Source organism: Mobula birostris, chromosome 11 (genome assembly GCF_030028105.1).
Source record: "Mobula birostris isolate sMobBir1 chromosome 11, sMobBir1.hap1, whole genome shotgun sequence".
NCBI classification, from domain to species: domain Eukaryota; kingdom Metazoa; phylum Chordata; class Chondrichthyes; order Myliobatiformes; family Myliobatidae; genus Mobula; species Mobula birostris.
This window is the reverse complement of record NC_092380.1, coordinates 52,669,155-52,696,944: the sequence shown is the minus strand read 5'-3', so window position 1 is coordinate 52,696,944 and position 27,790 is coordinate 52,669,155. Positions and strand designations below refer to the sequence as shown.

Here is a 27,790-nt window from a genome sequence, read left to right as displayed (position 1 = left end):
AGCTATCTGTTGATCAATAGCCACTGACCATTGGTCAACTGTCATTGCTTACTAGTTAACAGCCACAGCTGCTGCAGGTGAGTCAGCGGCCAACACCCATTAACCAACAGGAAAGCAGGACTGGAATTCACCGTGTGTACCACAGCAAACTCAGTCTGAGCCACAATGCCTAGGTAATTCCCTTAAGACCAAATGTCAGTTTTGTGGTTAAAAAAATGACATTGGGGTAGAAGTTGTTGGTATAGGAAACAAGGTGGATAACAGAAACAAACTCAATCCCCCGCTTTGCAAAAAAAGGGAAATTCTAATTTGATGACATGGTTTCAACAATGTTTAATGTAATGGAAGTATTGTTGAATTCAAAAAACAACTAAGCCCTTGTTTGCCTTGATAGAGCAAAAACCAGATGGCTTATATGTTAACTTAATGATTGGATATCAATGTGCTGACCATGGTGACCATAACTGTGCAAGAATAATAACATGTCATGAAGATGCAAATTATTACAAAGAAACACCTCTCTTGATTCTGTTGGCTCTCCAGCGATTGAATTCACAAGGCTGTGTGGGCCATTGCTTCTGAAATGGAAATGTTGGACTCAGGAAGCATGGCTCCTGGTAATTCTGCAGCAGGCAGAACTGAAAGCTCTGATTGAAATCAGTAAGGTGGCAGAAGGATAACTGGCTCATATCTACACTGATTTTTGATATGCTTTTGAAGTTGTTCATGATTTTGGGAGCTTAAGGACAGAAAGGGAATTTCTTACAGCTGTAGGGACATACGAATGTTATATAATTGCCATCAAAAGTGGCTGTATTAAAATGTGAAAGCCATGTCAAAATAACTACAATGGAAAACCGTGGAAGTGCATTTGTGGATGAAATCGCAAAAAGGCAGCCGCCATGGTAAGGGGTAAAAAGAATACAAGTAGTAGAAATAGTAAAAAAGATAGAAGAATTAGAAGTATCGGGATCACATGAGGTGAATCCGATAACTGAAGTTACGGAAACTAAGTTCAATTCTGCATCACCGACGAACACACAAGGTATTTGAGAGATGCAAGCTCAATGCTCTAACCAGAAAAAGTGATTAGGATGGAGAACGGTGGGAGATTAAACAGTGATGGAGCATGGAGATAATGACAATACTCATAGACTAGTACCTCTAGCTACGTTGCTTCCTTATCTGGCACAGCAGATTTTCCCAGAGGTGGTGGAATCCAAAGTTCAGGGCACAAGCTCAACCAATGTTTGAAAGATGCATGACATACCAGAAAGTAAATTCTAGAGCAGTGGAGAAGGTACTGCAATTAAGTGCTCCTGCTCCACCTGGTCCATTTTTACATTTACAAGTGAACTACATTATTTTGTAGAAGTGGCAAGGATACACCGATGTACTGGCAACAGTGGACAAGTTCCTAAGATGGAAGCTATTCCAGCAAGGAATGCCACTGCCACTCACAGTTAGGAAATTAATTTGCCAAGGGAATTTGATTAAAGTTGATTGCAAGTAAATTAGGCACAGACTTTGAAGTAAAAAGTGCTTTATTCACGATATTGTGGGGAATGGACCTCTAACAGTGGGTTTCAAACTCCAAATAATACAGAAAGCACAGCTCCTTTTATGCATGTACAAATCAACTGTAAAAGCTAAGGCTGTTTGATTAACCTTGTGAATTAGAAAAGATAAGCTAGAAGCAAAAACCTGAACAATCCCTTGACTACTCACAATTAATTAAAGAAGAAAACTTAAGACAAAAATTTACAATTGAAGTAAGGAAGAGATTTCGAAGTCTAGAAATAGAATCTGTTGAATATGATAACAATCATGTAGAAATGAAGTTTAACTCTTTAAAGGATGCTTGGTAGAATCAACAAAGTCAGTGATTCCTAAAAAAGAAATAAGCACAAAGAATAAATAGATGACAGATGAAATCAAAAATCTAGTGGAAGAAAGGAGACGGAAGAAAGCAAATCCTATAGAACGTAAGTCCTTAGGTAAAAAAGTTAAAGGCTTATATTAAAAAGCCAAAGAAGAATGGTTAAACCAGGAATGTGAGCAATGAGAAAGAATCCCTCTTACTGATCTAAAAAGGTTACATCAACAAATCAAGAATATCACTGATAAAAAGCTCCTCTGTTCTTCAGGTGGATGTTTGAAAGCAAAGGATGGTACCATTATCATGGAAAAAGATGAGATTATGAACAGATGGACTGAGTATATTCAGGAATTGTTTGAAGACGACCGAGGCCTAAAACCAGAAATTAAGAGGAAAATTGAAGGTCCCAGTATTTTAAAATCTTAAGTTCGCAATGCAATAAATAAGGTGAGGAAAGGAAAGGCAGCAGGTCCTGATGAATTAGTAATAGAAGAAATTATCGCCCTTGAAGATTATGGAATTGAAAAATTTACTGATTTAATCAATGACATTTATGAGACTGGAATAATACCAAAAGAAATGAAAAAATCAGTATTTATCACTCTTCCTAAGAAACCTGGAGCAATAGAATGTGAATTACATAGGACCATAAGATTAATGAGTCATATCACTAAGATACTTCTAAGAATTTTGATGACAAGAGCTAAAAGTAAGATACAAGCTGAAATAGGTAAAGAACAATGTGGTTTTGTGAAAGACAGAGGTACAAGAAACACGATATTGATGTTAAGGATACTATCAGAACGAGCTATTCAAGTGCAAAAAGATTTGTTTGTTTGTTTTATCGACTACACAAAAGCATTTGATAAAGTGAAGCACAATAAGTTATTCGAAACATTACAGGAAACTCTAGATCTAGATTCGAAAGACCTCCGCCTAATCAGAAATCTGTACTGGGAACAAACTGCCACTGTAAGAATAGATGGAGAAGTGAGTCAGTTTACGAAAATCAAGAGAGGCGTTAGACAAGGGTGTATTTTCTCCCCTGATTTATTTAATGTGTACAGTGAAACAATATTACAAAAAATAAGAGACATCTTGGGAATCAAAGTTGGCAGGTGAAAACATCAATAATTTTAGATATGCTGATAACACTATGTTCAATGCACGTACGGAGAAAGAACTACAAAACTTAATTGATATAGTTGTTGAAGAAGTGCAAAAATGGGTCTATCTATCAATTGCCAAAAGACAAAATGTATGGTGATATCCAAAGAGAAGGAGAATCCTATTTGCAGGCTGAGAATAAACGGGGAAGACATAAAACAAGTAAAGAACTTCTGCTACTTAGGAAGCTGGGTGGCATCAGATGGCAGGTGCGACATGGACATCAAAAGAAGAATAGGGATGGCAAAAGACACCTTTATGAGAATGAAGAGTATACTGACCAACACTAAACTAGGCATGACAACCCACCTCACAGCACTGAATGATACGTTTATCCAGTTATGTTATATGGCTCAGAATGTTGGACAATATCTAGTAACATGAGGAAACAAATTGAAGCAGCAGAGATGTGGTTTTTGAGGAGGATGCAAAGAATATCATGGATGAAACGAATATCTAATGTGGATGTCATGAACAGAGCAAGCACAAAAAGCGAAATAATGTATGAGATCATGAAAAGGCAATGTGACTTCATTGGACAGGTGATTAGGAAAGACGAGTTAGAATGCACTGTAATTATGGGAAAGATTGAAGGGAAGAAAGCAAGAGGAAGGCAAAGGCAAATGATGATGGAGACAGCAGCCAGAGAACTGTAAATGAATACCAATGAATTGATCCACATAACCTGAAACAGGAGTGTGTGAGCCATGGCAGTCAAAGCTCAAACTGGGCATGGCACCTGATGATGATGATGAAGCTAGGTTCACATGCAGTTTTCTTGTGATAACCTATACCCATAGCAACAGCCAAAAATTAACTGTGTACAACTTTGTATTGACAGTTTGTCTCATATCCTTGAGTCTAATTCTTACAAGATAAGCAACTGCAAGTATTTATTCTAAGAATCGTCTCTACTGAAAGCCAAGGGCATATCTCTAACAACTAAGCTGGAAACTGGTTTCCATACTCAAAAATCCAATATTAACCCTGCGCCTATCAAAATCTTTAACTCACAATATTTTCCTCCACATACACAAAGCAAGAACACTGATCAAGGACTATACTCCAAGATAAGGATCACCGTGTCACATCAACTCTGACCATGGAACATATTTCAGAATCCGAATCAAACTTAATATCACTAGCACATCTGGTGAAATCTGTTGTTTTTCAGCAGCAGTACATAGTAATATGTAGTAATAAAAACAAATTACAATAAGCATATATAGCAAAATAACTAGGTAGTGCAAAAAGGAGAAAATATACTGAGGAAGCGTTCATAGGTTCATTATCCATTCAGAAAGCTGATGGCAGAAGGGATGAGACTTCCTGAAATGTTCAGCGTGTCTTCAGGGTTCTCTACCTCCTTTCCTGGGTTATGTGAGTCCTTAATGATGGATGTCATCTTTTAGAGACATCACCTCGTGAAGGTGACCTGGGGCAGGGGAGCCTCGTGCTCATGATGGAGCTAGCAGGCTTTACAACTTTCTGCAGCTTTTTCCGATCCTGTACAGTGGCCCCTCCATACCAGATGGTGATGCTACCAATCAGAATGCTCTCCACAGTACATTTGTAGAAATTTGCTCATGTCTTGGTGACATACCAGTTCTCCTCAAACTCCTAATGAAATATAGCTGCAGTCGTGCCTTCTTTGTAATTGCATCAATATGTTGGAGCCAGGATTGCTCCTGAGATGTTGACACTCAGGAACTTGGAACTGCTCATCCTTTCCACTTCTGATTCTTCAATGAGGACCTGCCTGTGTTCCTTCAACTTACCCTTCCACAATCAATTCCTTGGTCTTACTGATGTTGAATGCAAGGTCGTTGTTGCGACATCTCTCAACCAGCTGAGCTATCTCGCTCCTGTATGTCTCCTCATCACCATCTGAAATTTTGCCAACAATAGCTGAGCTATCAGCAAATTTATAGATATTGGAGTTGTCCCTAGCCATGGGCATAGAGAGTACTGCAGTGGACTAAGCACGCATCCTTGAGGTATGCCAGTGTTGATTGTCAGTGAGGAGGAGATGTTATTTCCAGTGAGGAAGTCAAGGATCCAGTAGCAGAGGGAGGTACAAAGGCCCAGGCTGTGGAGCTTTTTTAAAAATTAGAACTGAAGATATGATTGTGTTGAATGCTCAGCTGTAGTCAATAAACAGCAACCTTACGCAAATATTTCACTGGGATTATTTGTCTGGAATTATGTTAACTGATGATCACTGAATGGTCTTTCCATAGTCCACATCCCTCAGAGTCATCAGGATAAGTCGAATGAATGAACCACCAAGTATTACAAGGAAGGCATACAATATCCTACTACTCTTTCTATGGTCTTAACATCAGAGCAACCCCAAAGAAGAAAACTAAACAGAGTCCATTCAGGGTAGTAACAGGGCGTCCTATGTCATTGCCAAGAGTGCTTCATCTCAGAGAGGCTGATATACATACACGTTACGGTAGACAGTTTATGTAACTATTGTGTGAAATTAAACCAAGCTGTACAGTCTATTTCTCAACAGGTTCCTATCATTTGGAGTGATCCAATAGAAGAACACACTCCGATTCCTGCTGAGTAGGTCCTGATTAAAAAAAACACATAAAGAACCACTGGGAGCTTGATGGGAATGGCCTTATCAAGTGCTGTTAATTACTATCTCAGTGGTAAAAGTAGAAGGTAAAAGTAAGTGGATACATGCTAGCCACTGCAAATGAATTAAAAGTGGCACCTGATGTAGACAACAAGCACTGTGGTTAATATAACCTCTGACCCAGTGCCTGTGCTGCTGGGCTACAGTGAGCAAATCGCTAACCAGTCAGAATACTTTGAACAGAGTTGATGGATTCTGGACATTAGGAAGTTTATTCTAATATCATGCGTTGTTGTTAATATTTCTGCTGAAGTTTCCCTACTAACTGTGTGCCAATGAGGTAACTCAATTGTGAGTTATCACATGAATTTGCTGATGCCCCTAGCTGTTGGGTATTTCAATATATAACACAGACTTAGAAGTGGTTGCCTTGCGCAAGATGGTACTTGAGAATTGTATGACATTAGATCTTCTCTTAGCAGTTAAGGGGGGGAAGCATGTGCAATTACAGCCAAGGAGGGTTGTACTTACATACCTGATGAGACCAAAGACATAGTGATTTGACTGATCATATTTGTAAAGAAACAGCTAAAATACATCAATCTGATTGATGGGATTTCTTTGACCGAAGGAAGTCTAAGAAGCTGCCTTTACTCAATATTACGGGTAAATGTTTCTCTTGATATGCCTTACCATAACTTACATCTTTTTTTAACACTTGCATAAAGGTGATCATTGACAGAGCAGTTTAAACACATGTAAGTCTGCCTGCTTACAAAACCAATCTACCTAGCAGTGACATAATCCTATGAACAACCTTCGATATTTCCATTACAGGTTTCCCCGCCATCCGAAGGTAGAGCGTTCCTATGAAACGGTTCGTAAGCCAAAATGTCGTAAAGCGAAGAAGCAATTACCATTTATTTATATAGGAAAATTTTGTGAGCGTTCGCAGACCCAAAAATAACCTACCAAATCATGCCAAATAACACATAAAACCTAAAATAACAGTAACATATAGTAAAAGCAGGAATGATATGATAAATACACAGCCTATATAAAGTAGAAATACCTTTCCACAATCATTACTGAACTGTTCTCCGTAGTGAAAATCTCACGCAAGCGCCATCGGCAAAAAATCTCACGCAAGCGCTGTTGGCAAGAACACTCTCTCCAGTAACCTTTAAGCTATAAAGCTGCCAAATCATACCAAATAACACGTAAAAATACACAGCCTATATAAAGTAGAAATAATGTATGTACAGTGTAGCATCACTTACGGGAATCAGGAAGACAGCTTGCCGAGCACACTGATGATGGTGTGTTAGACTGAGTCGTCGCAGGCTGGGGTGGTGCAGTGCCCCAACCCTCCAGGCCGCCAAGTGATACATTGCCACGAAGAACGCAGGGGTCCAGTGGTAGCCGGGAGGTACACAGCACATCTTTAAGAAAAAAGCCAAAACAAACATGCAAATTAATTAGGTGCCACCCGTAATTGTCGGCCCAGATTAGTGCCGATTTCCGATTGCGTCGTCTCTGATCTGGGCCGACAATTACGTGTCAGCAGCACCTAATTAATTAGTATGTTCATTTCGGCTTTTTTCTTAAAGATGTGCTGTGTGCCTCCCGGCTACCTTTGCATTCTCTGCGAATCGGTATCTGTCCGTGGCCTGGGGTGGTGGGACACTGGGGTGTCATCTTGTCATCTGTTCCCATTAGAGCAGGCAGCTCATCTTCTCCTATGACTGCCCACCTTGATGTCAAAGGTCGAGGTTCATCGTCTGCTGAGGCTGATGTGGAAGGCTTGCTTGACTGCTGAGCCTCGCGCATTTTTCTATCACACAGTTCTTTAATAAGGACTCAAACCACCCTGCAAATATCCCCTAAATCGACGTACCCTTTCAAAATTAAAGTCGTACTTTATCATTACTCATTCTGTTTCGATTGTTATCCTTTTTTTTTCAATTGCATCAGCTCTTCATCTGTCAGTTCTTGGTGATGGGATGCCAAAACCTCTTCAACATCATGTTCAACAAAAACAACAGGAATTCTGCAGATGCTGGAAATTCAAGCAACACACATAAAAGTTGCTGGTGAACGCAGCAGAAGGGTCTCGGCCTGAAACGTCGACTGCACCTCTTCCTAGAGATGCTGCCTGGCCTGCTGCGTTCACCAGCAACTTTTATGTGTGTTGCTTCAACATCATGTTCGTCAGCTTCCACAAGCCAAACTCATGTTGTCCTTACTTCATTCACCATGATCAAAACGCTTAATTATGTCTAGTTTTACGCTAAGTTTAACACCCTTACGAGCTCTTTCAGGTTTTTCCGATACCATAGAACTCATCTTGCAAACGGCTGCTCACAGGCACGTGTTAAAGCAATGCCGTTCCGAATCCAGGGGAGAGCGGCTGCTCGGGGCACGTGCTGCCTTTTATCATGCGCTGAATTTTTTTTTCGTAACAGTGAAAACACCTTCTGAAAGCGAAAACAGGGTACTAATGTAGGTCTTTCGTAACAGTGAGGTTTCGTAAAGTGAACGTTCGAAAAGCGGGGGGCACCTGTACTTATGTTAAGTGCAAAATAATCATAACTTTCCCAAGTACGAGAAGATTTTCTGCCTCCGAATTTTCAGATGCTATGATTCTAAATGCGTGATTGAGAATTGGGGGGGGGGGGGTGTTGGATTAGACTGTATAATTGTTATTTTCCTTCAGTTTAACTTTCTTATGCTTGTTTGTACTGTTATATAATTTCCTACGTACATGTAATTGCTCAGTGTTTTCCAGTGCTTGCAGTTTCTTTTGTAAGAACTTCATTGCAGTTGTGGGTATCACATTACTTGAATTGAGACTCCCTTATTGGTTAATTCAAAGAATGGAATGTGTCTCATCTCTGGAAATTCAATGGAATTAGCAAACTGGTAAAAGACTAAAGCAGTGGTCCCCAACCTCTGGGCCGCGGTCCGATACATTGCCGCAAAGAATGCAGCACTGCAGTGGTGGCCGGAACGCACCCAACACATCTTTAAGAAAAAAGCCGAAATAAACAAGCTAATTAATTAGGTGCCATCCGGCACATAAATGTCGGCCCAGATCAGATGCGACGCTATCGGCAATCGCCTCTGATGGTTGATAGGATGCTAATCAACTGGGCTTTGCTGGTCTGGACATTCTCTCCATCACCAACCCACGATGGCTGTAGTAAGTACCATCTATAGAATGCTTTGCAGCCGATCACTCAGACTACTCCAATAGCATCTCCCAAATCTACAATCTACTGCCAAGAAAGACAAGGGCCAAGCTGCATGGAAACCACTAGCTGCAGGCTCCTGTGTCGCACATCATTTGATGTATGGAACACAATCATCTCCAAGTTTTCTTCAAAGCCATGATGTATTCTTATTGAATATATGCTGCATGTGTCTTTTCTTACAGGACAAATACTTGTTAGTGCAGACTTCCAAAGTTGAAAATGATGACACTTTTCTTGTCATATTAATTGCCTCATAATGCTACAGATAATGTAAAAAATGTTAAACTGTTGCCATAGTTCATCACACATTGTATGTCCAGTCATTCTGATGTAAAACATTAAGTGGGTTTTATTTATTTTCTCTTGCTGTGCACTGTGCATATAAAAATACAAAATTGAGAGAAACTAGACAACAGCACATATAAAAGATAAATATTTCCAAGGTCCTAGTAAATCTCAAAGACTTTAATTTGAACAAGTTTAACATTTTGCAAGTGACCACATATATTTCTATTTCAAGTTGAAGGAGCAGGATGCAGTTTGTCTGATAGCAATAAATAATTATTTCAGTGCCAAGAATAAGACATTTCCATCACCAGGTACACAATTAGCACCCGGTAGGCAAAATCATTTTATCCAGAGAGAAGAAATACAAGACCTTTGTACAAACCTGGAGTTGGCTGAAGCCAAAGTATGAGAAAGCTTAAATTACTATTCAGTTATTTACTGGTTTGGCACTACTTAATAGAATGATTGTGCAAACGTAGGAAGCATTACTCACAAATTTCAACTTTGGATATGAATTGCTAATATTTAAAAGCTTTTGTTTTATAATACAGAATTCACTGGTATACTCAAGACTAAAGTCTGAGATGCAATGGTCTTTATTTAGTTGTTAAGCAGTTAACCAGGATAAATGGCTCCAAGTATGTATTTGTGCGGTATAATTATATATCACCTCAGGTATATTAAAGGAATAATTGGAATCACATGTAAAATTATGATATCATTTATCTTATTGTTTTTAAAGAACTTATTACATTAATGAGCAGTAGGTGTCACAGTGCTATTGCTTTTATACAAGACTTGTTCATCTTGCAACAGAGGAGTAGGATAACAGGCTTAATGGTTGATAAAAGTCACTGATTGTGTTTGGCTTGGAAACATGTCTACAGCTAGATAAAGCAGCAAACAAGGTTGAGAGTTCATGTTATAAGATTTTTTCTCCAATTAAAACTTCAGACATCTATGCAGTGAAGATACTTATACATTCTATTATAAACTGCAGGAATCAAAAGAGATGAAAACTGAACATGCACAAAAATGGAAAAAATATAAAAACTTAGAAATAACAAAAGGCACTCTATTAATATTTATAGCTTTTCAATAGCCACCACCTCCCAATTTCCTTCCTCAACAATCACCTAAAATTTTCCCAAATTCACCTTCCTCACCTGAGAGAACAGAGCAGAGTCATGCCTTTGCAATTTCAATTTGCAAAAGCTAAGAGGTAAATAAACATGGCAAAATGGTAATTGTGTGCACCTTATTTTTTTCCTGCAAGTGCCTTCGCTTCCCACAATAGCATAAGCAGTTAACATTATCTGGATGTTGCCCTTTATTTTAACTACCGATAGTCAAATAAAAATATCCCTGCAGAATGTTAGTTCAACAGAGATGATGACTCTGGTTTAAATCCCAGTTTTGTATCACGGGCTCACATAGATATATTATACCTGGAATCCTTGTCTAACCATCTAAGAATTGTGAACAGTTGGGAACACAGCACAACTCCTGTGGCACTCCACTATAGACAAGCATTCTCAAGATGATCCATTTATTTCTGTTTTCTGTTCCCCCCCCCCCCGTTAACTATTCTCAATTTATGCTTGCCTATCACCAAAATCCAACTTGCATTAATTTTATCGAATCACCTCCTGTGTGGTACTCTATTAAGGGACCTTTCAAAGCCCAAATACACCGCCCACAGGATCACTCATAACATTTATACTAATTACAACTCATTTTTGACAGACTTGTCAAATATAATTTCCATTTCATAATCTCTTGTTGACTCTGCTCCATCCTTGTATTCTATTACCTTTAAAAAAAAAAATCAAAGCATTTTCTCTTCTCCTGACAGATGTCTATTCAATTGGTAGGGGTTACGTTGAAATTTGCACATCTTTATCGATTCGTACAATATATAAACTCACTTGATGCGTAAAGGTCAAACCTAGCATGGGGACCTTCAGTGTGTCCATTATCACTGGCCTGGGAGTCTGAAAATGTGTCTTACTAATAGTAAACACACACTACACACAAACATAGACAAACACAAAAGAGAAGAAAGAAAGAGAAAAGGAAAACAGAACTTAGAGAGAAAAAAGGTCAGATTTCAAAAATATCAACTTTGATATACAATGTGAACAATATTTGAAAAAAGACATTTTTAATATGTACTCACACTGATGCAATTTGGTACTGAACATAACTACAATTTGACCTAATTTAATTTATTTCAGTGATCAAATCTTTGCCCAACTGCTCACCAAAGCTCCAATGATGACCATATGGATATTTTCAGATTTTAAACATACAAAGTTCACTTTGCTTCCCTTTAGTTTTCTCCTTAACAACTTGGTGACTCACTATACTGTGATCTTACAAGTGTCAAGGATCACATTCCATGTGTGAAACTATACAGCAAGATTTACCAACAAGTAGGGCCTCTGAGTTTTATTCTATTCAGGCAGTGGAGGTCAGTGAATAATAATTAGCAGCATATCTTCTAATCAACATTTTTCCTCCATGTTCTGCAAGCCAAGATTGATTGTAGCACCCCTTTCAGCATTAAGCTTAAGATTAGGTTACTTGGCAGAGGGCAAGTAAACTTTTTATCTTTAACCTCAACTTAACTATCAGACACTTTCCTTTTGGGGCTGTCTCACCCATCCATTTCCAATTGGAGTCGCCCTCCCATTCCAGCTTCAACTCAATAGCACCCCCCTCTTCACAAAAGCTCACCATCCTTCTCACTCACAAACTTCAGCCTCACTCTGGTTAGACTGGAGATCAGCTCAACATGCAAAATACTCCTGCAACATCCATCCCAATTATCAACCTCTGTTCTTTGTCCTTCTTCATCGATAGCTGCAGGTTCCCTCCCAACACTAAGAATGGATCGATCCCACAATGTTGGCTCACTAGCCCAGCTGTCCAGCACTGACAAGCAAGTAGCTTATTTCTGACTCCTCATCTAGTTCCCTACTAATAACAGATCATCATAATCAGTCCTTTCATGCTGATACGTTAATCATAATTTTAATTGATTAAGATTTTTCATTATTTTTGAATTTTACTTTAATACCCAATCTATATTCCCAAAAAATACTAAATGTGGGAGGTCAAACTGATAGTTTAAAGCAACATTGAAGAATTGTCACAGTGTACATGTAGCTGCTCAACTGCCACATGTACAAATTCCTTAATTTGGAGGGAAATGTTTCACAGTATCTAGCTGAATTTGTTCACACCAGAAGTGTAAGGATGTTATCTACAGATGAACTGAATGGACATCATGCCCATGAACAGAATGAATACAAGTTGGGGATGGTATATTAGCTTTCCTATCTGGGGTCAATGGTGAAGTCTCTCTTGCACAGAACTTGCAATTAACCTATAATCTCTAGGAAACTGAACACTGATCACACAGCTCCTTGAAGGTGTATGTTAATGCATTTTTTGTCCAATTACGGAAACTGTGAAGTAGTTTAAAAATTATCAGTGAATAGTTCTGGAGGGTTCAGTGCATATTCCTGATCAGTACTGTAAATGAAGTTTGTGTTGATTTTAGATTCAGACATACTCCTACATTTGTAGAAATCTGATAACATAGATAGCCAGATCAACATAAAGGCCTTTTTTGTAACTTCTCTATTTACTGTACTTTCAGCTGCCGTAATTAAATATCTGATCAATAAATTATAGAGTACTAACCACTGCTCATGAACCATCACATGGGAAGGTTATGAGTTCAATCGAAGTGTACTACCAAGAAAATCCACGAAGTATGTTAAGGATGGTTCATATTTCTTACCTGTGAGGGAGGGGAAGTGGAGAAAGAGGTCGTGCACACTTCCTGAGAATCTTCTACAGACGGAAAAGTCCCTGTATCCTCCTCATTAGATGTCCTGCAGGGGCCAGCAAGAAATATTTTGATCTACTTCATGCATTTTGTTCAATTTTATTTTCAAAACCATACAGTGTGTAGATAAAGCTTATTCTTATTTACCCCAACATATCACGGCAATATCATACCATCACGATGAGAGGATTTTTCTAAACTGATTGTTATTTCAGTGCTTTGACGTGCAATATAATACAAGCTTCAAAGTCTTCAGGATGGGAGTTCAGAATTCCATGTGAATGTAACTGAAGCACATAGCCTGAAAATGCAGGTTCTTAGCCAGTTCTAGTGGACAGATTACAATTTCACATTTCATAAAACAATGCTTTTTGTTTTGATGACATTGTACCTTAAATTATTTAATATGAGCAACACACACAAAATGCTGGAGGAACTCAGCAGGCCAGGCTCCAAAGCAACTCACACTGTGCTGGAGTTCTTTTAGCATTGTGCGTATGTTGCTTTGGATTTCCAGCATCTGCAGATTTTCTCATGTATTTAATGAGTTTGCTCAGTGCTTGGTTTCCCATTGCACTGCACATTTGAAATAAAGACACTGTTTAGGTGTCAAACCCAAACTTTCATTAGTCATGTTTACTTGGAACGTAATCTTGTTAAACCGTATCCCAGAACATTAAGTAGAGGTGACATTAAAGAATGCTGTTCACATTAAATATTCACATGCTAAATCAGAATTTAAAAATTACAACAATACAACTTCAAAGAAACTAAGGTACAATGCGAGGAGAATTTCTGGTTGACAAAGTAATATGGTAGTCTCTATCGCTCATGTGACTATCATATTACTCACGTTTTCTTGCAACATAGAAGGATGCCATTTGACCCATCAGATCTACACCAGTTCTCAAAGTATTATCATCAGTCTCACTTCTTCACTTATTTCCTTACAACTGGTTCTCTCTCACATGCCCATCAATTCCCCTCTGGTTCTCCTGCTACCCACCTAGACTAGCAGCAATTTACAGTGAGCATTTAATCTGACAGCTTGTATTTGGGATGTTGCAAGAAATTAGAATACACCAGGAAGCCCCATGCAATCACAGGAAGATTGCGGGAACTCCATCAGACAATGCCCAAGACATCCAAGTCAAAGGAGCTGTGTGGCGACAATGTTATTTGTTTCTATTATCTATGTAAAACAAACTAGCAAAAAGATTAATGAATTTTAGAACAGCAGAAAGAACATCTGGTTTCTTCCTGTACTGCGAAGCAGCTATAAAACAATCTGCCAGTTTCAGTATTGATAGCTGTCATGCCTGCTCTATTCTTCCGGGCTGATGTTTCAATATTTTTGCAAGCTATTTTGTTACCTCTCAGAGCAACAAGAACTAGGCAGTAAAACTGATTTATAATTTGGAAATTATTATCCATTTGTCACTGACAATATAGTGGTTGAACTAAATGGGTCTCTACAAAACCAATTGGTTCATGAGCTGAAACCAAACGAGTTTTACAAATTGAAATTCTGCTTATATGTAAAGTGATAATGGTTCTTGACTAGATAGTTGAAAAATCAATGGGGAACAGGGTGACTACAATCAATCCATTGAACTCCTATCTTTCAGTCCCATACCTTTTATGGGGAAGACTGGGAAAAGGAAGAAAAAAAATTCATATATGGCATTCCAGTGTGTGGAGAATAGTTAACTATGATTTCAACCGTTATTTCTGTCCATCCTAAAACATGAGGTATTGAAGCCCTCTCAGTAAATTTACTTAAGAGCTAGTATGCCTTTGATAAGAACAATTTCCTGAAGACTTCAATATAAGTCACAAGTCTGCTGTGAAGTTTACGGTATCTGAGATACTGCAGCACACTTTGCACTCTGAATGATCCTAGGGGAGCTGTGGTACACATCTCCTAGAGGCAGGAATAACAACAGTTAAGGGACATTTGGTGAGGTACTTGAAAGAGCAATGCATTGAGTAATGTGGAAGTAATGCAGGCAAGCAGGATTAGTATAGGTAGACATGGTGGTTGACCAAAACATGGCACGTTGAAAGGCCGGTTTCTATGCTGTACAACTCTAGGACTCCAATGTAGCATCATACCTATGCAAAAATCTTAAATGTCTTAACCCAGTGAAGTAGTCCTACTACAGCATGGAATATTGGCATTACATTTCACAGATGTGGATGGACAAATTGAAAGCAGACCTAAAATAACCTGTAACGGGAACAGCAAAATCTGGAATAGTGTGCCAACCTTGTCAGAGACTTTCTCCACTTAGCCCCAGGCAGTAACGTGAAGAAGGGTAGCAAGGTTTCCCATGTAGAGGAGAAGTTAATAACTTCTCATGATACATTTTTGTGTATATGAAAGTCATTTGTCCTTTGGGTTAGATCACAGCAGTCCTTTATCCCAAGAATCCTACATTCTAGAACAATCAATTGGAAGGAGTATTTTGCACTCATCTGCAATCTTTCTGTCAGCAAATTTGATCAAGGACTTCTCCAGAGAAGACTGACACTGATTAGAATATAGCTCATACTCACGATTTTGTATTCTGATCTATCAAATTCAATTGTGTAACCCTGAATCTCACCTAGATATTGGGAGAATGGAGGTGGGTGAAGATGGTGGTGGGCTTGGAAACTGTGTAAGTGGTGCTCCTGTGTTCACTGAAAATTTCAAGCTTCAGACATACAGGGAAAGGAATATATTACCTCTTGTTTAATCAATGCAACACTGGCAAATGTAGTACCAAGTAGGAATCCTGAAGGATTATTATAGTTAGCTACTACAAAGTAGTACCAGTATTGAACTCAGCCAAAAACACCGACAACTTGGAGTTATGGTGCATCTTTCAAGTGGAAAAACATGCAGTTACATTAAAACAGCGTAAATGGACAAAAAGTTCTGTCAAGTTAAATGAATCATGTTAGAATAGTGCAAATAGAATTTGGCAAATTCAAAAACAAGAAGATGGAGCTCATTGGACGAAGTGGATTGAATCCACAAAGACAATGTGGGAAATGTGCGAGTGAGAAATGTACACATTTCTCCAGGCAAAAAAGAAAAAGGCCAAGAGCAGGATTTTCAAAGTGTGGGATTGGAAACCAATGCACAGGATGAAAAGGAATGATAAACAAGTGTAGTTTAGAGAACTATAGGGACTGAGCACATGGATGCTGGCCAATATATGGATGTAAAGATTCAGCTTGAAACACACAATCAGTAGTTTGCAACTGAAAATCTTAAGGGAATAAAATGTCCTTGATGAGGACAGTGGACAAGAATAGAAATGCTGGAAATCTGAAATATAAACAAAAAATGTTCAGCTGAAAAGTCACCATCTATAGACAGGAGAAAGAGTTTTAATGTTTCAGATTGAAATCTGAATCACACCAACACTGAACTGAACACAACCTCACTTTCAAGGACTCTTCATATCAAGTTCTCGATATTTATTGTTTATTTATCATTATTACTGCTATTTTACTTCAGTATTTGCAGTTTGTTGTCTTTTGCACACTGGTTGTTTCTCCACCTTGTTGTCTGCAGCCTTTGATTGATTCTATTGTGTTTCTTTGCACTTGCTGTGAATGACCGACCACAAGAAAAGGAATCTCAGTGCTTATGTACTTTGACATTAAATATTTTTTGAACTTTAGTATGAAATAAATGTATTAAAACATAGAGAATGGGACTTGGGGTTAAATAAGGCCAAATAATGAACATTAAAAGAGGCAATAAGGCAATTTGAAAGCTGGTACTAAAAATATAAAAAAAAAGGAGGTGCTGTAAATATTCAGTAAGTCAGATCACACATATTGGAAGAGAATCCAGATTAACATTTGCTAACACTGATGCTAACAGGGAACAAAAGGTAGGCATGAAGAAGCTGCACATGGAGAATTTTTCTGAAATTATGGCCAAGAACATAGAGTAAATTAGAACCAAGAACATAGAGTAAATTAGAAACATAGAAACAAAGAAAAACCTACAGCACAATACAGGCCTTTCGGCTGACAATGCTGTGCCAAACACGTACTTACTTTAGAAATTACCTAGGGTAACCCACAGCCCTCTATTTTTCTAAGCACCATGTACCTATCCAGGAGTTTCTTAAAAGACCCTATCATATCCGCCTCCACCACTGTTGCCGGCAGCCCATTCCACACACTCACCACTTTCTGCGTAAAAAACTTTTCCCTGACATCTTCTCTGTACCTACTTCCAAGCACCTTAAAACTGTGCCCTTTCGTGTTAGCCATTTCAGCCCCAAGAAAAAACCTCTGACTGTCCACATGATCAATGCTTCTCATCATCTTATACATCTCTATCAGTTCACCTCTCATCCTCTGCCGCTCCAAGGAGAATAGGCTGAGTTCACTCAACCTATTCTCATATGGCATGCTCCCCAATCCAGGTGACATCTTTGTAAATCTTCACTGCACCCTTTCTATAGTTTCCACATCCTTGCTATTGTGAGGTGACCAGAACTGAGCACAGTACCCCAAGTGGGGTCTGATCAGGGTCCTATATAGCTGCAACATTCCCTCTCAGCTCTTAAACTCAATCCCATGGTTGATGAAGGCCAATGCACCCTATGCCTTCTTAACCACAGAGTCAACCTGCGCAGCAGCTTTGAGTGTCCTATGGACTCAGACCTCAAAATCCTTCTGATCCTCCACACTGCCGAGTCTTACCTTTAATACTATATTCTGCCATCATATTTGACCTACCAAAATGAACCACCTCACACTTATCTGGGTTCAACCTATCTGCCACTTCTCAGCTCAGTTTTGCATCCTATCGATGTCACGCTGTAACCTGTGATGGCCCTCCATACTATCCACAACACCCCCAACCATTGTGTCATCAGCAAATTTACTAACCCATCCCTCCACTTATTCATCCTGGTCATTTATAAAAATTATGAAGAGTAGGGGTCCCAGAACAGATCCCTGAGGCACACCACTGGTCACCGGCCTCCATGCAGAATATGACCCGTCTACAGCCCGTCTTTGCCTTCTGTGAGCAAGCCAGTTCTGGATCCACAAAGCAAGATCCCCTTGGATCCCATGCCTCCTTACCTTCTCATTAAGGCTTGCATGGGTACCTTATCAAATGCCCTGCTGAAATCCACATACGCTACAGCTCTTCCTTCATCAATGTGTTTAGTCACATTCTCAAAAAATTCAATCTGGCTCATAAGGCACGACCTGCCTTTGACAAAGCCATGCTCACTATTCCTAATCATATTATGCCTCTCCAAATGTTCATAACTCCTACCTCTCAGGATCTTTTCCACCAACTTACCAACCACTGAAGTAAGTCTCAGTGGTCTATAATTCCCTGGGCTATCTCTACTCCCTTTCTTGAATAAGGGAACAATATCTGCAACCCTCCAATCCTCCGGAAGCTCTCCCGTCCCCATCGATGATGCAAAGATCATTGCCAGAGGCTCAGCAATCTGGAAAGCTCACATAAAAATGCCAAAAATGATAATTATCATGACTGTCAAACTCAGTGTTGAGTCTAGAAAGCTGTGTTGTGACAAGCACAAAGATATTGTTGGAGATAGGACTGAAATATACAAAGAGCAAAGTTTAAGGATACACTTGACTGAAGTAATGGTGTTTATCTCTGCTAAGAGGACATGTAAGGGACATCTTAAATAAATGAACTGTACAATTTATTTGAAAGCATTTCCAATTCTCCCTCTGCTTACATCTCAGTTTAAATCAGATCCCCCCCACCCCGGGACTAAGATTTTTACTATCTACCCTATCTCCATCATTATTTTATAGACCTCTAACAGGTCACTCCTTAGCCGCCTTCTCTCCAGGGAAGAAAAACCCAACCTATCCAGTCTCTACTTATAACTGAAACACTCCAAACCAAATACCATCCAGGTGAATCTTATTGCACCTTCTCCAGTACAGTCACATCATTCATACAGTGTGGCAATTAGAACTGTACACAGTAATCCACATAAGGGCTAACCATTGTTTTATAAAGATGTTACATGATGTTCCTGTGGAATACTGAAATCCCTATGGACTATGGAGAGCCTATCTGCGCAGAGAGAGGAGAGAGTGTACGTGTGCAAGCACAGAGAGTGTACAGCTAAGAAGAATAACCTCTCCTTAAATCACAGGATTGGACAATTTTACATGAAAGCTGTTGATCTTACCATAACTGGCTTTGTTTAGTAGTCTTAGCAGTTGCTTGCTTTCTATTTCTGAATGCATTTATGTAGCATGCTTTAGACACTGGAATTTTTTTTTCCAAATGGTGGTCTTAGAATTATGTACATTCTTAATGCTGAAAGTAAGAAATGTGTGAAACAAGAGCATGAAAGATGAAATGAATTTGATAAGAAAACAATGATGAATTGTCTTCATTCTGCTTTTCAAAAATCTTAACATTGTAAATTCGGAAATGATAAATAAAATTATGGAAAATTATTTATTGAGATACAGTGCAGAATAGGTCTTTTTGAGCCATGCAGGCCAACAATGCCCCCAATTTAATACCAGCCTAATCATGGGACAATTTATAATGACCAATTAATCTATCAAACAATACAGGAAATTGGAGCACCTGTCAGAAACCCACAATCACAGGAAGAAAGTACAAACTCCTTACGGGCAATAGCGGGAATTGAACCCAGGTTGCTCGTACTGTAAAGCGTTGTGCTAACCACTATGCTACTGTGCCATCCTGAACTGGTATCAAATATAGCACTGGTGTGAAACAGAGTAACACACCATAGCATCGCACCATACAAATCAGGAGGCTCTCCAAGACCATCAGTGACAACCTCTCCAGAAGACTTTGACGTAAAACTAAGCTACAATGTTATCTTTCAGAATGGACTTGACTGGCAATTTCAATAAACTACCTAAACCTTAATTCTACAGTACAGTTATCAATGTACACTTTATACTTAAAGACTATTGTTACTGTCCCACCTGTAGTTACATGGGTGCAGTGGTGATGATCCACTATAGGGACGATCTACAAAGTGGTCTATGATAATTCCCATGATTGGCTGGGTCCGCTCCAACTGCCTGTGAAATAATTCAAAGTAAAAATTAAAAGAGCTCCTAGAAATGACAACTATTATGTTCCCTGCTTAACTGATCACGTTAAGCAGTAGGACAAAGGTCTAACTTAGTAATAGCTCACTTGCATAAACAGATATTTGGCAAGATTATCAAAATGATAGCATGTGAAGAATAACCAGAACTATTTTGATAAACAGGGTCAAAAATAATAAACGCTGGTGCAAGCAGAGACCACATATTTTTAATCACAGTTGTGTGTTTTAGACAAGAGATACATTTATAGGCTGCTTTAATTTTAGAAACTGTTTATTTTCAGAGTGACTTAATTCACCACATATTAATTACTGCAATACAACCAAGGTACGAGGAGATTCTAGTAATCAAAAACAGTCAAAACATTGGGGTGTAATTGCAAACGAGCTTGATTTCTGTCTGCATTCACAGTCTAAATTAGAACAAACCACAAGCATGACACAGATGATAAAAATGGAAAGAAAAAGAACCAAATTATGAATCATGAAATGAAAATAACAAAAATGATTTTATTCACAAGATTAGACTACAATATTGAACTCACTGGCTATTGTAATGTATGCTATGATAAAATTCCATTCCAAGACAGTAGATAATGAGACATTTTGAATCCTTAGTTCCTTTGAAAAGGTTGCCTTTAAATAGGCACCAAGACAAACAGTAGTTGGAGCAAAATATTTCAGACTTCAGCAAAATAGTATGTAAATAAATTTGATTGCGTTCTTACTTACATTAATGGTTTATCACTCTTTTTGATTCGTAAATCAGAGAAAACCCTTGTTCTACACCTGAAGCATCAAAAACCAAACTACAACTGCTCTTAAAGTTTATTTCTAGTTTACTTGAATGTCAGTGGGAAATATCAATAATTTTGGTTTAATTTTTATGACTGTAAATAGCTTGTGATGGATGATTTTAAAACTTTTGTTGTTGAACAATTTGAAGTAATTCTGGTTTAAGATGGTGCTGGTGAATAGAAACACATTAAACCTACAGCACAATACAGGCCCTTCGGCCCACAAAGCTGTGCCGAACACGTTCTTACCTTAGAACTATCTAGGCTTATCTATAGCTCTCTATTTTTCTAAGCTCCATGTATCTATCCAGGAGTCTCTTAAAAGACCCTATCGTTTCCACCTCCACCACCGCCGCCAGCAGCCCATTCCATGCACTCACCACTCTCTGTGTAAAAACTTACCCCTGACATCATCTGTACCAACTTCCAAGTACCTTAAAACCATGCCCTCTCGTGCTAGTCATTTCAGCCCTGGGGAAAACCCTCTGACTATCCACACGATCAACGCCTCTCATTATTTTGTACACATCTATCAGTCACCTCTGATCCTCCGTTGCTCCAAGGAGAAAAGGCTGAGTTCACCCAACCTATGCTCCCCAATTCAGGCAACATCCTTGTAAATCTCCTCTGTACCCTTTCTATGGTTTCCACGTCCTTCCTGTAATGAGGCGACTAGAACTGAGCACAGTACTCCAAGTGGGGATTGACCAAGGTCCTATATAGCTGCAACATTACCTCTCGGCTCTTAAGCTCAATCACACGATTGATGAAGGCCAACGCTCCGTATGCCTTCTTAACCACAGAGTCAACCTACGTAGCAGTTTTGAGTATCCTATGGACTCAGACCCTAAGATCCCTCTGATCCTCCACACTGCCAAGAGTCTTACCATTAATGCTAAATCCTGCCATCATATTTGACCTACCAAAATGAACCACCTCACACTTATCTAGATTGAACTCCATCTGCCACTTCTCAGTCCAGTTTTGCATCCCATCATCGTCCTGCTGTAACCTCTGACAGCCCTCCACACTATCCATATCGCCAACCTTTGTGTCATCAGCAAATTTACCAACCCATCCCTCCACTTCTTCATCCAGGTCATTTATAAAAATCACAAAGAGTAGGGGTCCCAGAACAGATCCCTGATGTACACCACTGGTCACCAGCCTCCATGCAGAATATGACCCATCTACAACCACTCTTTGCCTTCTGCGGGCAAGCCAGTTCTGGATCCACAAAGCAATGTCCCCTTAGATCCCATGTCTCCTTACTTTCTCAATAAGCCTTGCATGAGCTACCTTATCAAATGCCTTGCTAAAATCCATATACACTACATCTACGGTTCTACCTTCATCAATGTGTTTAGTCACATCCTCAAAAAATTCAATCTGGCTTGTAAGGCATGACCTGCCTTTGACAAAGCTATGCTGACTATTCCTAATCATATTATGCCTCTCCAAATGTTCATAAATCCTGCCTTTCAGGGTCTTCTCCATCAACTTACCAACCACTGAAGTAAGACTCATTGGTCTATAATTTCCCAGGCTATCCCTACTCCCTTTATTGAATAATGGAACAACATCTGCAACCCTCCAATCCTCCGGAACCTCTCCCGTCCTCATTGATGATGCAAAGATCATTGCCAGAGGCTCAGCAATCTCCTCCCTTGCTTCCCACAGTAGCCTGGGGTACATCCCGTCCGGTCCCGGTGACTTATCCAGCTTGATGCTTTCCAAAAGCACCAGCACATCCTCTTTCTTAATATCTACATGCTCAAGCTTTTCAGTCCACTGCAAGTCATCCCTACAATCAGCAAGATTCTTTTCCACAGTGAATACTGAAGCAAAGTATTCATTAAGTACCCCTGCCATCTCCTCCGTTTCCATGCACACTTTCCCACTGTTACACTCGATTGGTCCTACAGTCGGCCCTCCTTATTCGCGAGGGATTGGTTCCGAGACCCCCCCGTGGATACCAAAAAACGCGGATGCTCAAGTCCCTTATTTAACCTGGTTCAGTGCGGGTGGACTTTAGGACCCAGGGCAGCACAGGACCCACCGTACTCAGTGTTTCTGTTCCGTTGACTTATAATACTTAATACAATGCAAGTGCTATGTAAATAGTTGTTATACTGTATTGTTTAGGGAATAATGACAAGAAAAAAAGTCTGTACATGTTCAGTACAGACGCAACCATCGTAGCTCTTCTGGGAATGCTGGATGCCAATTCTCCCGTGATCTTTAAGTTCCTGAGGCTGTAGCACTTTACATAGCTAGCCAGCCATCCCTAGCACTAACACTTTCACGAATTTCAGCTTCTTTCTGCTTTATAGTGCGAATGCTCGATTCGTTCTTACCGACCTTACGGCCCACTTCGGAATGTGACATGCCACTTTTCAAAAGATCTAATATTTCTAATTTCTTGGTGAGAGATAGCACTTTACGCTCCCTCTGAGCCTTTGAGGAATTGCTTTGACCAGGTAATTGCTTTTTAGGAGCCATTTTTTCACAGAAACAAAGTAGCGACCAAACGAGACGCGAAGCGAACAATGCTTGAACGACGAGTGCTGGAGAGAGAACTTCCGGGTTTTCCCGATTCACAGTTGGTTGAATTCGCGCATGCAGAACTCACAGATAAGGAGGGCCGACTGTAGTCTCTCACGTCTTATCCTCTTGCTCTTCACATACTTGTAGAATGCCTTGGGGTTTTCCTTAATCCTGTCCACCAAGGCGTTCTCATGGCCCCTTCTGGCTCTCCTAATTTCATTCTTAAGCGCCTTCCTGCTAGCTTTATAATCTTCTAGATCTCTATCATTACCTAGTTTTTTTAACCTTTCATAAGCTCTTCTTTTCTTCTTGACTAGATTTACAACAGCCTTTGTACACCACAGTTCCTTCACCCTACCATCCTTTCCCTGTCTCATTGGAACGTATCTACGCAAACCCTATGCAAATATCCCTTGAACATTTGCCACATTTCTTCCGTATATTTCCTTGAGAACATCTGTTTCGAATTTATTCTTCCAAGTTCCTGACTGATAGCCTCATATTTCCCCTTACTCCAATGAAATATTTCCCTAACTTGTCTGTTCCTGTGCATATGCACCGGTCATGCATGCAGCCTGTTACAGCCATTCTGACTAGTTTGCTTATTTTTTTAGCTTACGTTATTTGTTGTATTTTTTTCATGGTAACACGTTGAAGCTGCACCCTCTCTAACATGCTGGTGGAGAGAGTTTTATTTGGGTTTTTAGCGCTGGAAATAGTTACATTCGGACATGTCTCATTAGCGGGGCAGCAGTATGGTCACATTGTTTATTCCAGGGACCAGCTGATTGTGCTTACGCCAGCCGGTTTAGTGAACAGAGCAGCGGACACCCCTGCTGAAGTCTGGAGGAAAACACACAGAAGGGGATCACAAAGGCAAGGAAAGAAGACCGGGTCGAGACAACAGAGACTTATGGAGAAGAGGAGTGAGATGGGTAATAAAATGGACGAGTTGACGGCGCTAGCCAGGAGTCAGAGAACGTTTCAGGAGTGCAGTGTTATGTGTTTCACTGAAACGGGGCTGCACGAGGACATACCTGACCAAAACTTTTCCATGGAGGGCTTCTAGACCGTTCAGGCTGACCAGAAGTGCACTGAGAGCGGTAAGTGTAAAGGAGTTGGGGGCTTGCTGTTCTGGTTATCAACAGATGGTGCAATCCTGATCATATTACGATTGAGGAATGTGTTTGTAGACCGGATATCGAACTTTTTGCTGTTGGACTCCGGCCACATTCCACCGAGATACAACATTGGGCGTCATGGGAGGTTGTTCCTACCTGTGGCCATCGAACTTTGCAGCTCCTCCCGTGGAGGTCCAGACACCCTGAGCCAATAGGCTGGTCCTGGACTTATTTCCATCTGGCATAGTTTGCATATTGTTGTCTGATTGTTTGTGGTTTTTGTATTGCTATATTTACGCTCTATTTTTGGTTGGTATAGCTGTAACGAAACCCAATTTTCCTCGGGATCAATAAAGTATATCTATCTATCTATCCCTCTCCAATGCTATGGTAAGGAAGATAGAATTGTGATCACTATCTCTAAAATGCTCTCCTACTGAGAGACCTGACACCTGACCAGGTTTATTTCCTAATACCAGATCAAGTACAGCCTCTCCTCTTTTAGGCTTATATACATAGCATGTCGAGAAACCTTCCTGAACAGACCTAGCAAACTCCACCCCGTCTAAACCCCTCTCTCTATCTCAGCAACTTTTGGCTGGTGGCCAATGAAACAAGGAAAAGAACTCAGTATTTTGCTAATCACGCTTTTTCTGGCAAACAATCGCAAGTAATAGTCTGCAACTTCCCTTTGGACTTAGAGGCAACTGAGAGTGAGGAAGACCTGAGGTTTGATTAATTCAAGTGCCAGGCAAAGATCAGAAGTCAGGTACAAGTCAAGTCAAGGCAGCGAGGTCCAGGCTCCAGAGTGCATTGAAGTGAATGAACCTGACATTTGGGCAATGATTTCAGCACCAAGATGAATTGGGAAAGTTGGGTACAGGCCGAACTGAGATGGCGGGGGGGGGGGGGGGGGGGGTCCAGACAGAGTGTATCGAGGTGACTGAACCCGATGTTTGGATGACAATTTAAGCACTGGGCCAAATTGTAAAGGTCAGGGTGTCGGGGCCAGAGGCGAGGGACAGGCCAGTTCAGCTCACTGCTCCACTTTGCGCTGAACCAAGGGTCCATGGACAAACTCCCTTTGTCGACTTCAGTTCAAAATGCTATTTGCTTGCATTTATTGCTTGCATTTTTTTTCTCTCAGCACATTAGGTATTTGATGGTCTTTTTTAAAAAAATGGGTTCTTTTGGGTTTCTTTGTTTTGTGGCTGCCTGTAAGAAGAAACTCAAGGTTGTATGATGTATATATACTATGAAAAAAAAAGTGCTTTGAACTTATGTCATCTCTCATACATTTTATATAATTGACCAATGCTTATAACTGCTGAAATAAATTAAAGCCTGCTGCACTTTCTTGTGTAAATCCAGCTGACTGGGTGACTGCTGACCTATAAGAAGGGCATATTAATATTCAAGTTTTATATTTGGCCCTTGGTCTAGAGCAAAGATTTTATGCTAGAGTGCTGCCAATATTACTCCTTCACAAAACTGACTCAAATCTACTCTCTAAAACTAATTAACAGAAATAGATTTAATTTCAAAAGCTGGCATTCATTTTCAATTTTTCTACTTCTATCAAATCTACATGAATATATTTAGCTATATTTGTATACCAAAGACAAATGCAAATGACAAAATATAAACCCACCCTCTCGTCTATTAGTTCTTCAATAAGCATGCCTTATTTTCCTTCATTGTCATTATTCATTGCTCCTAGACTACATTTGTCAAGGAAATTGAATGTCATTTCCAATACTAACAAAAATGTGGAATTAATCTATGATATAGGAAAAAAAAAGAGGGAACTCAGGGCAGTGAAGGAAAGAGAAACTTATAATATTTTGGTATTTGGTGGTATTACCAACATATTCCAGTAATTTAAAATTCTACTTGCATTCGTAATTCCACGCACACAGACTGATTACTACAGTAATTAAGAACACTATAAACTTCATATTTAATGTTGCAGATATTGCTGACTGCACGACATTTGGCCCTATCTAAGAGCTGAATCGTCCTACTCATCTGTAGAGGGTTTTCGAAGGTCACCGACACTTCCATTTCCAAGATATCTAACCTCCCTCCCAAACCCCTACAGATTTTGGCAAACTATTGCATTTACAAAAAATATATATGCATTTTTTTCAATTCTGTTTCTCTTGCCCAGAAATGCCACAATTTTATTTAAAGTCTATGCTGCAATTTACGTATGGCTTGAATTACTTAGTAAATTAAGGAGGCATGAAACATTTCACACTATTATTGATATGGTGTAAGAATTGAAACTTTTTTTATAATCATAAACAGTGGACAGAGGCTGTGAGATTAAGCAATTCATACAATTAATTCAAATAAACTATCAAAAGTTTATTTGTGGTCACTCCGGTGATGTCTGTTATTTGTCAAGTAGGTGCTGTGCACAGTCCTGATTTGATGGAGACAGACGTGAGAGCATGGAGGAACATCTGGTGAAACTTCTGAAAAGCCTGCTTCGCTGCTGCTGCTACTGTGTGATCCAGAATCTCTGGAGGAGAAGGCCCCGAGTCCTCAGCTTTGCTTGTTGCTTGGCGGCCGGGGCGGGGTCAAAGTGCTCGGCAGAGGATGGTGCTCAGAGAGGCTGTGTTAGAGGGGCTGGTCAGAGGCTCGAAGTTTTCCGACGGACTCAGAGTCCGCTGAGGTCGGGTGCTTCCAATGGTGCTGCATCGGCAAGTTGGTGGCGCTTGGAGGTTTGCGGCAGGGGGCGTTTCTCCCTTCTGCCGCCTGCGTGAGATGATGAGTCTATTGGGACTTTGAGACTTTTTTTTACTGTGCCCATGGTCTGCTCTTTATCAAATTATGGTATTGCTTTGCACTGTTGTAACTATATGTTATAATTATGTAGTTTTGTCAGTTTTAGTCTTGGTTTGTCCTGTGTTTTCTTGTGATATCATTCTGGAGGAACATCGTATCATTTTTTAATGCATGCATTTCTAAATTACAATAAACGAGGACTGAGTGTCCTCATAATCTAAAAAAAGTATTTCTTGTTCAGTTTTGACCGGACAGCTAGCCTGGCACAAGAACAATGAAGGATAGTGCCTTGTCTGAAGTTATATTAAGGGCTCAATTTTGAATCCTTATTATTCAATGTAGGATTCCTTAACAAATGATACTTGTCTCTTTTTGGAATT

The 27,790-nt window shown here is 39.7% G+C and overlaps 1 protein-coding gene across 5 annotated transcripts in view; it reads right to left on the bottom strand.

The window, feature by feature from the left end:
* The window catches only part of atg13 (ATG13 autophagy related 13 homolog (S. cerevisiae)), a 128,993-nt gene that overhangs the window by 44,942 nt on the left and 56,261 nt on the right, over positions 1–27,790 (bottom strand). For 4 of the 5 annotated variants that reach the window (XM_072272242.1, XM_072272239.1, XM_072272243.1 and 1 more), the window contains 3 exons: positions 20,025–20,123; positions 12,990–13,083; positions 11,107–11,205 (listed from right to left, as the gene is read on the bottom strand). In XM_072272242.1, coding sequence (XP_072128343.1) covers positions 11,107–11,205; positions 12,990–13,083; positions 20,025–20,123 — 292 coding nt within the window. The remainder of the gene's footprint in view (positions 1–11,106; positions 11,206–12,989; positions 13,084–20,024; positions 20,124–27,790) is intronic. The other variant, XM_072272244.1, reaches the window with a different exon arrangement.